The following is a 16,372-nucleotide window of genomic DNA, read 5'->3' as shown; positions in this document are numbered from 1 at the left end:
CAGCCCAGGCAAAGAGGTCAATGTGTACAAAGTCACAGAAACAGGAAACGGCATCGAGAGTGGAGGGAGTCAGGACAGATCTGGCACGACCAGCACCCAGGGCACGTGGTGGAGTGTCAAAGGCGGGACAGGGCCGCTGGAACGCCCTGTGGCTTCTGTGCCACACTAAGAAGTATAGATACTTTCTGACTGTCGATATGGAACAAGCAACACATTTTAAGGAGGGAGTGTCCTGAATAGGCTGTTTTAGAACACCTCTCTCTCTCTCTCTCTCAGTGTAAACAGGAAAGAGAGATGGATGTAGGGAAACAAGCTTGGAGGATTATTGCAAATTAGCAGAGATGAAGCTAGGACAGATCTGAAAAGAGTTTTCTCAGAGACATCAACTACGTTTTGGTGACCACCAACAGAACTATGGAGAGTAGTCAAGTATGATTTGAAGTTTCCCAGCTGGGAATCAACCCACTAAATAAATGATGCTGCAACGAACAGAGAGAGAAGATAGGAAGTTAGATATGAAAGTGCTTAAACTATACCGCAGTACTCAATTACCAGGCATCATGTAATAACTGCATACTATTAATTTCAGTGACGCTCACAGCCATCACCTGTGTGTCCAGTGAGCACAAGTAACAGCTAAAATTTCTCAATTACAAGGAAACAGTTTATGTGCGTATACCACCTCATAGCAATCGTCGGACTCTAGGCACGTGTAAACGTTCTGCTGCATCGTTAACATGTCTTGCAGCAACATTCTCCAGTGAGACTCACTGACAGGAGGCTGCCTGGAAAACCAAGAGAGGAGAAAAGGAAAAAAAATAAATTCATGAAATTGCTCTCTTCAATTGGCCAAAAGTAAAAAAAAAAAAAAGAAAAAAAAAGAAAAAGCCACCATTCTATATGACACACAGCTCCCAGATGGTCAACAGAAATATATCTCATTTGAATTTCCAGGGAAAAAAAAATGATTAAAGAAAGAGGGGAAAGTTGGGCAGCAATGTATCAATGCCAGAGAGGCTGCCAGAACTGCCTCTGCTGTAGCTGCCTAGACACATAATTGGAATGGGACCAAATGATAATGGCCAAGGTAATCCAGCTATGAGCTGCTAAGGTGAAATAAAGCACGGTAAGATAAAGCAGCTGTGATACAGCAAAACAGCCCCTGGAGAGTCGCTTTCAAATTCCATCTTCATCTCTTGGCAACCACCAGCAGGGACTCTTCTTAGCTTCAACCACACATGCAGACCCAGAGGCAACAGGGGCCACACCTGGCCTGAGTCTAGAGGCAGAAAGGCGGCTCTCAGCAGGGCGGCCTCCGGGTCCTCTCAGTGGGAGTTCTGGCAGCAGGCCCTGGAGTATGGGACGGAGCACTGCCCAGGTCTCTTCTGCCCAGGTGCAACAAGACAGTGCCTACACCTGGCTCAGGAAGAAGCCAGTACCCTTTGTAACAACTCCATAGAGTTTTCAGGGTCCCCTCAAGGACATGCTAGTCACCACACAGGGAAAGCCCAAAGCCCCCATCTGGTTTTCTAGTTCATTTACAGGCCCTCCAGGTCAGAAGCAATCTACCATTCAGGGATCAAGCACTGAGGCTGACACAATCCAGCTGATCAAATTCCATTTCATGTCTGTGTCCAGAGTTAGAGAATTAATGGTTCAGATTCTCCTGAAGCAGCGGAAACAGTCTTGCCAACAATGTCACAGAGAGTCACTGCGTAATTGTGAGCATTTAATTTTCCAGAATTTCACTTTTCTCACTTATGGCCCATCTCAGAGAATGATAAGGAATGGATGAGATTAATTTTGATAAAACAGACACCGAAGCAAGATTTTTTCCTAAGTATAAAAGCAGGCTCGATTACCTGTATAGAGTTGAATAAATTTCTTAATTTCTTTGAGCCTCAGATTTCCTTTTTTGTATATTCTGAGGATTAACTTCAACTAGAATGTATGAAAAGACTCCCCATATTTTTCCAGTATAAAACAGTATTCTAGGAGTTCCCATCATGGTGCAGTGGTTAACGAATCCAACTAGGAACCATGAGGTTGCAGGTTCAATCCCTGGCCTTGCTCATTGGGTTAAGGATCTGGCATTGCCGTGAGCTGTGGTGTAGGTTGCAGATGTGGCTCAGATCTGTCGTTGCTCTGGCTCTGGCATAGGCCAGTGGCTACAGCTCAGATTAGACCCCTAGCCTGGGAACCTCCATATGCCACGGGTGCAGGCCTAGAAAAGACAAAAATAAAAAAATTAAAAAAATAAATAGTATTCTACAAATGTGAATGAACAAATCTGAAAGTTACAAGCGTTTGTTTTTTCCGTAGTCACGTACATGGTCACTAATACTGTCTAGTAAGGGGAAGAAATGTGCTCTAATTCTCCCCACCCCGCTCAAAAGTCCATCTCTGTTAAATATGTACGAGTTTGGGGCATTCTCCTCCTGGCTCAGCAGTTAACGAACCTGCATAGCATCCATGAGGACACGGGTTCAATCCCTGACCTCGCTCAATGGGTTAGGGATCCAGCATTGCCGAGAGCTGTGATGTAGGTCGCATTCACGGCTCCGATCCCCCACTGCTGTGATTGTGGCTTAGACCGGGAGCTGCAGCTCCAACTGGACCTCTAGCCTGGGAACTTCCACATGCCATGGGTGTGGCCCTAAAAAGACAACTACGTATGTGTGCATATATATGAGTCTGGGAATCACAGTCGTTCTAGTCTTGACATTTGACGTAACCATGAATCTCGCGGTCTGAAAAGGGCAGGTTTCGCTTGGTTTTGTGTTTGCCAAGTACCAACTGGGTATCTCCTTTCCATGCATTGTTTTCTTTATGCATTAAAAACAGGGCAAGTAAACTGTGTTCAATAGCATTTCTATGGAAAAAGTTTGCATTTGGAATCATCCTTGCAAAAACTGGGAGTTCCCTTGTGGTACAGAGGGTTAAGTGTCTGGCCTTGTCACAACCTGGGTGCAGGTTCCATCCCTGGCCAGGGAACTTCCACAAGCCTCAGACACAACCAAAAAAACAAACAAACAAACAAAAACATGGTATTTCTATGGAAAAAGTAAGCACTTAGGATCATTCCTGCAAAAATTCTAGTCTTCAGGAATTTTCCAACTAAAACTTTTAATAATTACAAACTTCATTTGCTTATAGCATTTTATACTTGTTAATTCAAAACTAACAATTATCTCTATCCTACACAAAATAAAGCTTAAGGGAACACGTTTTTCCCCCAGCATGCAAACACACAGTACAAACTGATATATTTGCACGTCTTCCAGGATAATCCCTGAAATATATCTACTAGTTAGACCTTAGCATAGGAACCCTTTGGGTGGGCTTCAAAGGCTGAAGGGCTCTTTCAGATTTGACTTGCAGGCAGAGAAATAGCAAAATGTTTGATAAAGTGGGGGCCTCTCTTGCACCAGCTTCATAAAATCGGGCCTAGGTATCATCTAGCTGAATTCAAGTTCTGATAGCCCAGCTGTTCTGGAAGCGGCAACAGTGGGACAGATGGTATTAATGTTTTCTCGCACATGGCTCGCCGTAAGTACAGGTTCTAATTAAAATAAATTATAAGACCTTATTTCCAGTGGTCTTTTCAGAATACATTCAGTAAATAAGAACCCAGAGTAGAGCTTGGAGGCACTCTACAAGAGGTTTGCAAATTAACAGAGACATACCTGAATACAAGCCCGATGTATTTAGTTACAGCTTTGGAATGGAGGTGTATTTTCCAGGGAGAAAGAGTATTGCATTCAAGATGGTAAAACCTGATGTGCAACAGATTCAGTGAAATCTGCCACCATTTAGAATATGCATAAGAAAATTCTACGGAGTTCCCGTCGTGGCGCAGTGGTTAACGAATCCGACTAGGAACCATGAGGTTGAGGGTTCGGTCCCTGCCCTTGCTCAGTGGGTTAACGATCCGGCGTTGCCGTGAGCTGTGGTGTAGGTTGCAGACGTGGCTCGGATCCTGCGTTGCTGTGGCTCTGGCGTAGGCCGGTGGCTACAGCTCCGATTAGACCCCTAGCCTGGGAACCTCCATATACCACGGGAGCGGCCCAAGAAATAGCAACAATAACAACAACAATAAAAAAGACAAAAAAAAAAAATTCTATATGTACTAAGGGCCAAACCATGTCAGCATATATGAAATAATTAAGATTCATTTCAAGTTGAGTACTTTGGGGGTAGGGAGAAGAACCCATACTGTCTTATATATTTACAGTAAGCAGAATGCCCTAAGTAGAAATTAACCTCGAGGACTTAAGAAGTACTCTGGGGATTCGATGAAAAGATAGCAGGCCATCTATCGGCAACAGCATGGCTTTCTCATTTGAAGAGTAAGTTCTAGAGTAGAGCCAACACAATCGGAAATATTAACCAGTTGTTTATAGTTATAAAGAAAGCTTAAGATTAACTTTTCAGGTTCCCTCGTGGTGCAGTGGTTTAAGGAACTGGCATTGTCACTATAGCAGTTTAGGTCACTGCTTGTGGCATGGGTTCAATCCCTGACCTGGGAACTTCCACATGCCAAGAGCACGGCCAAATAAAATAAAGACAAGTTTTTTAAATCTTCTAAATTAAATTATTCATTTAACAATTATTGAGAAAGGGTTGTTGATATGTAAGGCTCCAAATTAGATATCTGATGACACTTGCCCTAGATAAGTTTATCATTTTAAAGGGAACATAAGGCAGATAAATAAGTAACAATAATAAACTGTTTAAAGAGACATAAATAAGGAATTTTACGGCTTACTATAAATCTATAATGATAAACAGTATGGTTATGAGAACAAAGATAAACAAATAGATCAATGGAACATAATAAAGAACCCCAAAATAGGCCCCCATTATATGGAAAACTGATTCTCAACAAAGATGTAAATGCAATACAGTACATAAAGGACAGTCTTTTCAACAAATGATACTAAAATATTTAGATATTAAAAAATAATAATCTACACCTTGAAAAATAAATGAAAATGAACTCTCAAAATGGGCCAGCCACAAACCTAATTGTGAAGTGTAAAACTAATAAACAAATGAAGTCAGCAAAGGAAAAAAAAACAGAACTTCTTTTTAATCATATACAATAATCGATTAATTTGGCTTATTACTCACTTCCGACCGGTGTGCCTGGTCAGTCTAACCATCAGCTTGCGTGCCTCTTCTGAGCTGGACTGAGTGTTTTTAACAAATGAAACTGGTTTCTCAAGTCCATGTTTCTCCAAAATCTCTGACACACTATAAGTGAAAGAAGAATTTTTAAAGAAGTCTTGCTACCCAAAAAGAAAGCTCTAAGGATCTTAAAAATACAAATAGCACTTAGGTGTTAGGTACTTGGGGGAAAAAAAAAAAAAAGGAGTATCACAGAAAATGACCCAATTTTACACACTACCTACATTAATTTTCAGCAAAAAAAACTAATAATTACATATCAAATCTTATTTCCCCTACTGACTTTTATTATAATATATTTGAGATAAGTTGACATCTTTTAAAAAGCCTGGCAAGATCCTTATCTCAAAATCTTTTTTACAACTTGCCTGGACTGTAAAAGCCTCAAGTCAGCAAAAGAAGCCAAATATATCACTGCAATACCCTGCTTTAACTCTTAACCCTGGTGAGTATTTCGTTATAGGCAAGGCTGCTAGAAAAGCAGTAAGCAAAGAATTTTAGAGTTGGAAAACTAGAGAAACACCGTAAGATTCAATCTCCCTCAAGAATCCTTTCTATAAACAAACAAATAAGATTCGTATTCTCTAATAAATCTTCTTGAGATAGATCATTCCATAATCATCAGCACTGTATATATACCTTGTCTGTCTCACCAAATCTCACATTTATGAATTAATCACTACTGGACTTAAAAAGAGGCAGGAGAGAATTCAGTTATTCTTCGTAAAGATAAATCTCACGGGTCATGTCACATGACATTATGTACACTACAACATTTACCAACTCTTCACGGCTATGAGGTGGAACAGCAACAAAAAGTTCTTTCTGAATGTCAGTAAATTAAGGCCAACAGTAAAAGACCACGGTATTATCCAGAAACCTCCAGGGTGTTACTCATTCCTCGTGCTATTGAGAGCCTAGCTGGACTATCAAGACAACCCACAGGTACACCCAGGAACATGTGGTGAAATAAACGATGTTTATTATGAAGTAATGATTTTGTGCAATAAATATACTATATCTCTCTGAGAGAGCTCTTCTCAATTTCCTTAGAAAGCCAAGATAACCATGCACATTTGTAAGGAATGAAGCTACATTGACTTAACCTATTAAGCTTTGGTCAGAGTATGTTCAATTTTTCAGGGGAGGAGAGAAGAGAGATCTAATTAGCAGATTCTAAATTCTTCAACTTTAGATATTATCACTATCAAGTGATACACAATTTCTATAATTATGTAAGAACAAAATTTATCCTTAATTTTATTTTAATGCAAATATTTAAAAATTACACACAAGCACATTATACATACATATAAAAATGAATATAGCAAACAATATTAGACTCCTGAATAGCAAATTAGAAATTTTCAGTCTCCGTAATAGTTTAATATTTCATTTCCAACTGGAAATTTGGGGTTAACAGATGCAAACTACTGCCTTTGGAATGGATAAGCAATGAGATCCTGCTGTATAGCACTGGGAACTGTATCTAGTCATGTATGATGGAGCATGATAATATGAGAAAAAAGAATGTATGTATGTGTGACTGGGTCACCTTGCTGTACAGTAGAGAATTGAAAGAACACTGTAAACCAGCTATAACGGGGAAAAAAATCATTACAAATAAAATATTTAAAAAATTTCATTTTCAGAATAAAGAACATTGCTAGAGTTACTAATATAATCCAGATAACCAATCAAATGTATTGTACCCCAAAAAGAAAAGTTAGAGGTATAATAAACATTGTTTGCTGATTGATGTAATAACTGCTGCAGGAACTAAGACTTCTTATTTACCTTCTATGTGTGGGGCACCTTAAATGCTTAGCCAAATATTAATTCCGTCATCTCAGATATTATAGCTAAGAAAACCCTAGGCTCAAAGATCACACAGCTAGGAGCTGCATGGTGGCCTAGTGGTTAAGGATCCAGTATTGCCACTGCTCTGGCTCAAGTTCAATCCTTGGCCAGCAAACCTCTGCCTGCTGTGAGTGTGAAGGAAAAAAAAAAAAAAAAAATTACACAGCGAGTAAGCAGCAACCCCTAGATTTGAACATACATCTACTAATCCTCAAAGTCCATGTGCCTACTACTGCAGCATTCTGCAAAAATACACTGGGATTACATTTGTTATTAAGGAAACTCACTCTTAAGAGAGTCAGGCAAATGTGGAGGCTAAGCTGGAAATGACCACTGGGCATATTTCAGGTAACATAAACAGACCTCCTTAATCAGCATGGAGCCAACAGAGCATCATTTTTCTCACCTGAGAATGTGTTCCAGTTGGTCTACCATGTCGTGAAGAGCTGTGGTTACCTCTGTCTTATGACTAAAGGATTAAGAGAAGAGAATTTAAATTGTTTCAGTAGCAGCTTTTTATCTAAAATACCAAATTCGGTTAAGTTAAAAATAAAAAAAGGAAATAATATTTGCCTTGTCTTTAATATATAACAGTATTATACTGTCCAGGTTAAAACGTCAGTCTTATCTCCTAAACTCATTCAGCATCTTTCATAACTCAAAGACATCACGATAAAAAAAATACAAGAGCAGAACAATATTCTCCAATACAGATTAGTGAGATTTGGACAATTACTTTCTTAACAACTTTTAGTTCAGCTCTGCTAAAAACAAAAAAGAATTACAAATCAACTGCAGTCCTTTTTAAATTGTTTTTAAGAAGCAGCCAAGGCTGTAAAGTGATGATCTATTTCTGCTCTTTTAACCCACAGAGCAGAACAGGAATCATGGCCCATGCAATGGCATTCTCCCAGGCCCATCTGCCCCACCTGGGCTCCTCGGGAAGGTTCCTGTGGAATTCTATACACTCAGTGGACATCTTCCATGTTCTCACACTCTGCCTCCACTACAATATTTTAAAATGAAGCAAAAGTACGTAGCCACCATACAGATCACTCCTTCCAGGGAGTAGAGACAACGCTCAGGAAAAAATAAAAATAAAAATAGGGGACTAGGAGAAACACGACCATGAAAAAGATCATAAACTAATAAAAACCATGACTGGTAGGACAGACTTGGCACGGACAAGTGGAAAGGACTTGGCAGAAAAGTTAAGCAGCCTATAAAAGGCTTCTTCCACCCCATGCGACTCTGTGTCCCCAACTTGAAGGGGAGACTCCACTGAGAACCACTGTACCTGACACTCTCAGGGCCTTCCCACCAGTGATGGACTGGATTCCAGCAAGACATCAGGATGTAATAAGAAAACTCATTAAAAAAACCTTTGTCTGGGAGTTCCCGTTGTGGCTCAGTGGTAACGAACCCAACTAGTACCCATGAAAACGCAGGTTCAACCCCTGGCCTCACTCAGTGGGTTAGAGATCTGGCATTACCATGAACTGTGGTGTAGGTTGCAGACACAGCTTGGTTCTGGCGTTGCTGTGGCTGTGGTGTAGGTCAGCAGCTGCAGCTCTGATTTGACCGCTAGCCTGGGAACCTCCATGTGCCACAGGTGTGGCCCTAAAAAGAAATAAAAACAAAAAATAAAAAACCTTTCTATTGACTTGGAAAATTAAAAATGACCTAACTTAAACACAAAAGCCTCACTCATTTTTTAAACTAATAATAGGCCCTGGTCTAAAACTATGTGGCAATTATTTAGCGTAATTTACAAGGACTATCTTTTTAAATCAAGTTTTAGGTCTTGATCTCGAGTGATAAATTTGGATATTGGGTATATTCCATTTAACATCCTTCAACAACAAGACCAATTTTCAGAGCTAACTTCCCTTAACATACTCATTCAGAAATAATTTTTTTTTTTTTGTCTTTTGTCTTTTTGTCTTTTGTTGTTGTTGTTGTTGCTATTTCTTGGGCCGCTCCTGCGGCACATGGAGGTTCCCAGGCTAGGGGTTGAATCCGAGCTGTAGCCACCGGCCTACACCAGAGCCAAAGCAACGCGGGATCCGAGCCGCGTCTGCAACCTACACCACAGCTCACGGCAACGCCGGATCCTTAACCCACTGAGCAAGGGCAGGGACCGAACCCGCAACCTCATGGTTCCTAGTCGGATTCGTTAACCACTGCGCCACGACGGGAACTCCAGAAATAATATTTTTTAAATTATCACTTTGTGGCTCTACAATAAACATCTGTCAGAGATTTTCAGAATGTCTTCTTCCGTTGTGAACTGACATTCACAAATATGACTAAAGATTTTTTTCAGCCAGATGGAACGTGCCACCTAGGCAAGATGCTCAGAAATACGAAGTCCAAAACAGTGAAAAAATATACAGTTTACCATTTCATAAATAACAACCATTTAACCACTAAAAATAAACAACTAATCCTGGGAGACTATAAACTGACAATCTTGGCATGATGAACAAAAAGAACTACCACCAAGACCTGTATTTTAATACTTAGCCAATTTATAATTGCATTTTAGAAAATTGTAATTGCAAAAAAACCAATCATTAAGAAATAAATGGAACAACCAAAGAGCATCATGACACTTTTTGTGTTTATTAAAAAAAAAAAATCTGTTGGATCAGAAACTACTAATTTGAGGCCAAAGAAGCTCTGAGCCACACATACTCACAAAAGGCGTTTTAGCCTCCATACTCCTTGAAAACAAAATATTAATCCCCTCACCATAATAATTAAAAGGACATGAAAAAAATTTTTTTATATCTTTAATATCACTTTATTAATACCATGACTATCTCATGTAGGCAAATTACTTTTTAAAAGTTAATAGCTAAACTCTAATTGATACTCAACGCTTATTTGATCTTACTGAAGAACAAAGCCGAACACTTTCATTTGTAAAAAATCACACGTCAGTTGGAAGGCAATGATTTTACCTAGAGGTCAGGGACAAAAAGGGGCACCAAGCTGACAGAAGGACCATCTGTCCTTACCACCAAGGCCACCCGAGGAAGAAACTTTCCACCGCGTCTGCTCTGGGTACTGAAGGAGAGGGCTCTGCATCTCCTGTCACCCTCTGGAAGAGCACTTTGACCACCAGCACTCCAGTAGCCACTGGACTAAGGTCTCTAAAGGATGGGCAATGACATTTTGCTACAAAACTGTGAATACAATCCACAGCACCAGCCTTTTGCTGCCCCCTGAAGACCCACGGTTCCCAGAGGCACACTCGCTGCTCTTCACCGAGGAGGCAAAGGAGCCTGTGGTCATATCTGAACAGGTGTCAGTAATACAAAGATGCTGAGTCCACTCTGTGGTTATACCTCTCCCTACATGAAGCTTCCCTAAACCTACACTGAGGAAGGGAAGTATTACACACTAGCACCATCTCCATTTAGCTTTGCCTATAACAAGGCGAAATGTTTTTGTTTTTTTTTTTTTTTTTTTTGGTCTTTTTGCTATTTCTTGGGCCGCTCCCGCGGCATATGGAGGTTCCCAGGCCAGGGGTCCAATCGGAGCTGTAGCCACCGGCCTACGCCAGAGCCACAGCAACGCGGGATCCGAGCCACGTCTGCGACCTACACCCCAGGTCACGGCAACACCAGATCGTTAACCCACTGAGCGAGGCCAGGGACTGAACCCGCAACCTCATGGTTCCTAGTCGGATTCGTTAACCACTGCACCACGACAGGAACTCCGCAAAATGTTTTGATTCCTTTTTGGTGGTCAGTACCTAGACCCATAATGAGAAGAGATGACTGAGCTGGAGCTACAGACCACCCAACCTTTCTGTACTGCAATGGACAGAATCTAAGATTATCCTCCCTCCCCCCAAAATCAAAACCAAAACAAGACTGACACTCTCTAGCTGCTCACAGACAAGGCAATTTCCCAAACACTCCTGTAATGAAAAGGCTTCAGCTTGTCTCAAGGCTCCCAATCAGCTTTCAGTATCTTAGAAATAAATTCATGGTCCAGAATCACTAGACATGGAGGAAAATCTTCTAAATAAAGGCAGAGATGCAAACAAAAAGAATATGAAAAGTGAGAGATGATGGCAGGGAGGGTAATGCAGAGACAGAAGAGTATTTATGCCTCTGTGAAACACGAGTAGGATGCAATTTTGTTTCCAAGTGAATGAGAAAAAGTTCTTAGAATTTAAATAAGAAAGCCAAAATAAATTTTAAAATTCAAAATATGGATTAGAAGATAAAACCGTAGATATCTCCAAGATCATTAAACAAAAAGTGATGTGGAAAGAGTAAAAAGGGCAGTAAATAAATTTTAAAAGTGCAAAAAACAGAAAAAAAAAGGACATGCAAATAAACTTATCAAGGAAATGTAACAGGGAAAAAATAGAAGAAAAATTTCCAGTGGTCTGAAGGATGTGCGTTTCCAGGTTGGAACACACTATTTAAACAGACTATGAATGGAGTGCTCTGATGACCTAAGAGTTAAGGATACAGTGTGCTGTGGCTGGAGTTCAATTCCTGGCCTGGGAAGTTCTGCATGCCAAAAATGTGTGACCCAAAAATAAATAAACGAACAATGATAAATTTAAACACATCCTTATGATGTTTAAGAACATTAAAGATGAGGGAAGGCAGTGAAGCATTCCGAAAAAGGAAGAAAAAGCCATTTAAACATGAAGTAGTCATTCAGAACAGCACTGGACTCCTCAGCAATGCACGAAGGAGCAGCCAAGAGTGACGCCTTCAAAACTCACAAGGAAAAAGATTATCAACCTAAACGTCCATACACAGCCAAGGATTCCATCAAGGATAAGGATGCAATTATGATATTTTTCTGACATGTGACAGTCTTAAAATAAAATGTGTCCATGAAATCTTTGATAGGAAACTATTCAAGACGGTGTTCCATCAAATTGAGGAAAGAAAGGAGAAGATAATAAATCCCAGAAATGCAATATGGAACACGAGAGGGGGAAACAAAAATCCCAGGATGGTGGTTGTACAGCAGCACAACAGCGAACAATTCTTTCATATCAAAGCCAGAGAAAAAACAATTCTAAGAAAGATGTTTTAAAAGGGAGAGAGAGAGAAGCAGAGTGAAAAAGAGAAAGGAGACATTACTAGATATCTTTGACCAAGAAAAGGCTTACCTTTCTGTCAGAAGAGTGGAGGAGGGAAATGGAAACATAAACAATAACCAAAAAAAGAAATTATTCAACGCAGGAAAAACAAAAAGTTGCATAAAAAGGAATATAATCATACTAGCCCTGTGTCAACAGTATTTACGTAATCATAATGATAGAAATACTGCTTTAACTACACTGAAAAAAATGGTTAAGAGAAGTAAGTGTGGGGCAAGAGTAGGCTTCCAGAAAAGTCAGTAACTATCTAAAACTGTAACATCAATAAATGACATGTATGAGCGTAGTATTTTAAATGAGGCAGTCAAAGTCAAGAAGGAAGACATGATCTATAATGATGTTTGCTTTTTGAAGACAGGTATCTGAAGATGGGGAAAGAGGGCAACCAACAGCTGTTCATCTATTACAAGTCTTTCAATACCCTGACTTTAACCAGATCACACATTAGTTTATGGTTAAAAATTAGAAAGGAACAGAGTTCTTTCGTCTTTTTTTTTTTTTTTTTTTTTAAGGAATATGGAAGTTCCCATGCTAGGGGCAGAATCTACAGCTGCCAGCCTATGTCACAGCCACCACAACGCAAGATCTGGGCCCCACCTGTGACCTACACCACAGCTCACAGCAATGCTGGGTCCCTAACCCACAAAGCAGGGCCAGGGATTGAACCTGCACCCTCATGGATACCACTGAGCCATGGTGGGAGCTCCACATGTTCTTTTAGACTCCTTGATTTTAGAACAGCACCTCCCCGTCTCCACCAATTTGTTTTTCTCCAGGACACTGCTTTTCAAAGTGTAAAGACAATCTGACCCAAAGGATCTCTACATTCTGAATGTATCTGGTTGTTCTTGTCATGGTGTCATTTAGCTTGTTCTCCTATTCCCTGAATTTACTATACACTAGAAGTTTGGCTTACAGGATTGATTAGGTTTGGGGTAAACTATTTTACTTCATACTGCTTCTCACCAGCAAACACATAATGCCAGGCTGATGGTAAGTGATCCCATGTTTGGTAACTTAAAGGTAATGGCAGTGAGCCTTTGGCTTTATAAATGTATACTTCTCCTCTCAAAATTACCAAAAAAATTTAAAATATTTGCTAAAGGTAATGCTTTGGTACCATGCAAATATCCTTCCCCCATCAATTTTTCACCTTACTTCAGTACCAGTAATGACCACATGAAACAACTATTTCACATTGGGTTGAAAAAAAATCAATGACTTTTATCATTCATTTCATCCCCCCCCCCAAAAAAAAATATCTTGGAAGGAAAAGAGGGGAAAAAAAGAAAAAAGAGGAGAAAAAGAAACAGAGCATGAGAAGGACTTCTTGTCTCAATATCTGATTTTGCAAATAAGGACACTGATGATCAGAAATGTTAGGTGACTCAGCTGAAGTCACAAAGGCTTAGCAACAGGCCCACTAAATTTTCATTCAGTGATCTTTCATGTGCTGTTATTAACTTCTCCATGACATTTTTAATATATACTACACTTTAAAAGTGATTAAAAGAATAATGGCTGTGTGACTGCCAAAGAGAAAATATAAATCCGATTTGCATAAAACTAAATGGTCCAAAAGAAGGCTATATAAATGTCCATTTAAACATAAGACCAATTAAAATTATGTACATTCATTTCTCAAAAAATTAAAAATAACACTACCATATGATCTGGCAATTCCACTTCTGGGTAAACATCTAAAGAAAATGAAATCACGGGAGTTCCCATCGTGGCGCAGTGGTTAACGAATCCGACTAGGAACCATGAGGTTGCGGGTTCGGTCCCTGCCCTTGCTCAGTGGGTTAATGATCCGGCGTTGCCGTGAGCTGTGGTGTAGGTTGCAGACACGGCTCGGATCCCGCGTTGCTGTGGCTCTGGCGTAGGCTGGTGGCTACAGCTCCGATTCGACCCCTAGCCTGGGAACCTCCATATGCCGCAGGAGCGGCCCAAGAAATAGCAACAACAACAACAAAAAAAAAAAAGAAAATGAAATCACTGTGTCAAAGAGATATCTGCACCCCATGATCACTGCAGCATCATTTATAAGAGCCAAGACACAGAAACAAATGACCATCAGTGGATGAATGGATAAATAAAATGTGATCCAGACACACACACACACACACACACACACACAAATACTATTCAGCCATAAAAAGGAGGAAGCCCTGCCACTTATGACAACATGGAGGGACCATGAGGGGTTTCAGCTAAGTGAACTATATCAGAGAAAGACACATACCCTATGATCTCACTTCTATGTGGAACCTTAACAAACTCACAGAAAAGGAGGTCAGATTTCTTGGTACTAGAAGTGGAAGGTGGGAGCTGGGGAAGTACAGTCAAAAGGGACAAACTTCCAGTTATAAGATAAACAGGTCCTGGGGATGCTGACCACTGTCAACACTGATGTCTGTTATAGTTCAAACATGCTGAGATAATAAATCCCAAAAATTCTCATCACAGGGAAAAAACATTTTTTCTATTTTTTTTTTTTTTTTGTATTTGTAAGAGATGATGGATGCTAACTCAGCTTAGTGTGGTAATCACCTCATAATGTAAGTCAAGTCATTATACTATAAACCCTAAACTTACACAGTGCTGTATGTTAATTATATCTCAATAAAACTAAAAGAAAAAATGTTATGTATATTCATACATTAATACTTAAAAGTTGTACTCTAGGCAAGGGATAAGAACAAAAAATACATAGAATAAATACAACTAGCCCATAAATATGAAAAACGCTTAATTAGAAATAATTTAGCACAAAGATACATCACTGTCTATCCACTTAAAGTATTTTTTTGTTGTAGTGGTAGTGATATTTTTGTTTGTTTTTCAATGGATAATTACCAAGGTCAATTTCCCCTATACTGTTGGAAAAATAAAAGTTTAATCTCTGGGCAACAGGTGTGCAGATAATTTCATTTTTTTTTTTAATATTCCCCAAATTCTCCATAATGAACATTCAGGGAAGTAACATTTTCATTTTAACTGTTAGAGTACGAAGACACAAGCATAAAGTTGGCCCACTGAGGACGCTTACCCATAGCCTCTTTGCGGCAGACATTCTAATATGTCATAGCAAAGAGAGAGCTGGTCGTTTCGTTCACAGTTATAGATGCACTCCAGTGCTATCGCCATCAGTTGGTCCTGATCAGGAATGATTTTTTGCTGCAACTAGAGGGGAAAAAAAGCATGTTGTACTAAACATCAGTAGATTTAGAGTCAGTTTTCCATATCCCAGTACCACTTCAATAGAATATTAAACAGTGCAATTAATCAGCTGCAGAAACAAATCTTGGTTTTTCTTTAGCTTACAGACTTCTAGGGTCTTTAATAATTCTAAACGAAATTGCATTTTAATTACAGAATCAGCTAGAAAAGATAATTTGTACCCATAAGCTTTGCATCTGCTGAAAACAGATTCTTCAATTTATGACCCATTCAAGATAAAGTAGATAGAAGAAACAGAGTGAATTACAAAGGCAATTCATTAAAAATGTTTCTAACCCTAAAGCCAAATTTTATGTGTTTCAATCACAAAAATATATAAAATCCCTTAACTAATATTCAGAGATGTTCGAGCCTGCTATTTTTCAGTACATTATATATTAGTCATTTAACTAAACAGTACCAACATTGTATCTGAAAGAAGTCACACTGTAATCCAGTAATATTCACATCACAGAACACACTCCATATTTCTGACACAGAAAGATAACTCTTTGGGGTCACTTTCCCATTGCAAATTACAGATTCCCATTCTTAGAGTATTTTCTGAGATTAAAAAAATTACAGATTTGTGCTTTGTTTTTCTCATCTATAAAGCTGGGATATTAACATCTGTGAGGATTAAATAAATACATGCAGAATGCTTATATTAACCAAAAAAAAAAAGGAAGTGTGAAACTATTTTCTTAGAGCTCTTTTCAATAATACAGTAAGTTTAAGATAATTTCCATAATAAAGATCTACTGTTTCCAGCATTTTAGTAGAAAATTACAAAAGAAATAGGAAAGTGATGGAGAGAAGTCACCAAACAGAGGCATTTTCTCAGGAGAAAAATCACATCCATGGATGAAAGGAAGGAATGGATGGGAAGAAACATTCAAGGTTACCAGGGAAGTAAGGGTTTCTAGAAAAAAGCATCTGGGTTAAAGGACTTATATA

General features: G+C 39.3%; 1 protein-coding gene across 1 annotated transcript in view; it reads right to left on the bottom strand.

Moving 5' to 3' along the window:
* The window catches only part of NBAS (NBAS subunit of NRZ tethering complex), a 355,775-nt gene that overhangs the window by 192,137 nt on the left and 147,266 nt on the right, over positions 1-16,372 (bottom strand). Inside the window, exons 26-29 of the mRNA XM_085016151.1 lie at positions 15,246-15,379; positions 7,457-7,519; positions 5,134-5,256; positions 683-785 (exon numbers count right to left, since the gene is read on the bottom strand). Coding sequence (XP_084872277.1) covers positions 683-785; positions 5,134-5,256; positions 7,457-7,519; positions 15,246-15,379 — 423 coding nt within the window. The remainder of the gene's footprint in view (positions 1-682; positions 786-5,133; positions 5,257-7,456; positions 7,520-15,245; positions 15,380-16,372) is intronic.

Source organism: Sus scrofa, chromosome 3 (assembly GCF_054392235.1).
Source record: "Sus scrofa isolate SSC_HxYL_T2T_F1_AM1 chromosome 3, Sscrofa_HxYL_maternal_Yorkshire_Landrace_v2.0, whole genome shotgun sequence".
Taxonomy (NCBI): domain Eukaryota; kingdom Metazoa; phylum Chordata; class Mammalia; order Artiodactyla; family Suidae; genus Sus; species Sus scrofa.
Note: the sequence above shows the minus strand (reverse complement) of the source record. Positions and strands in the feature narration are given on the sequence as shown.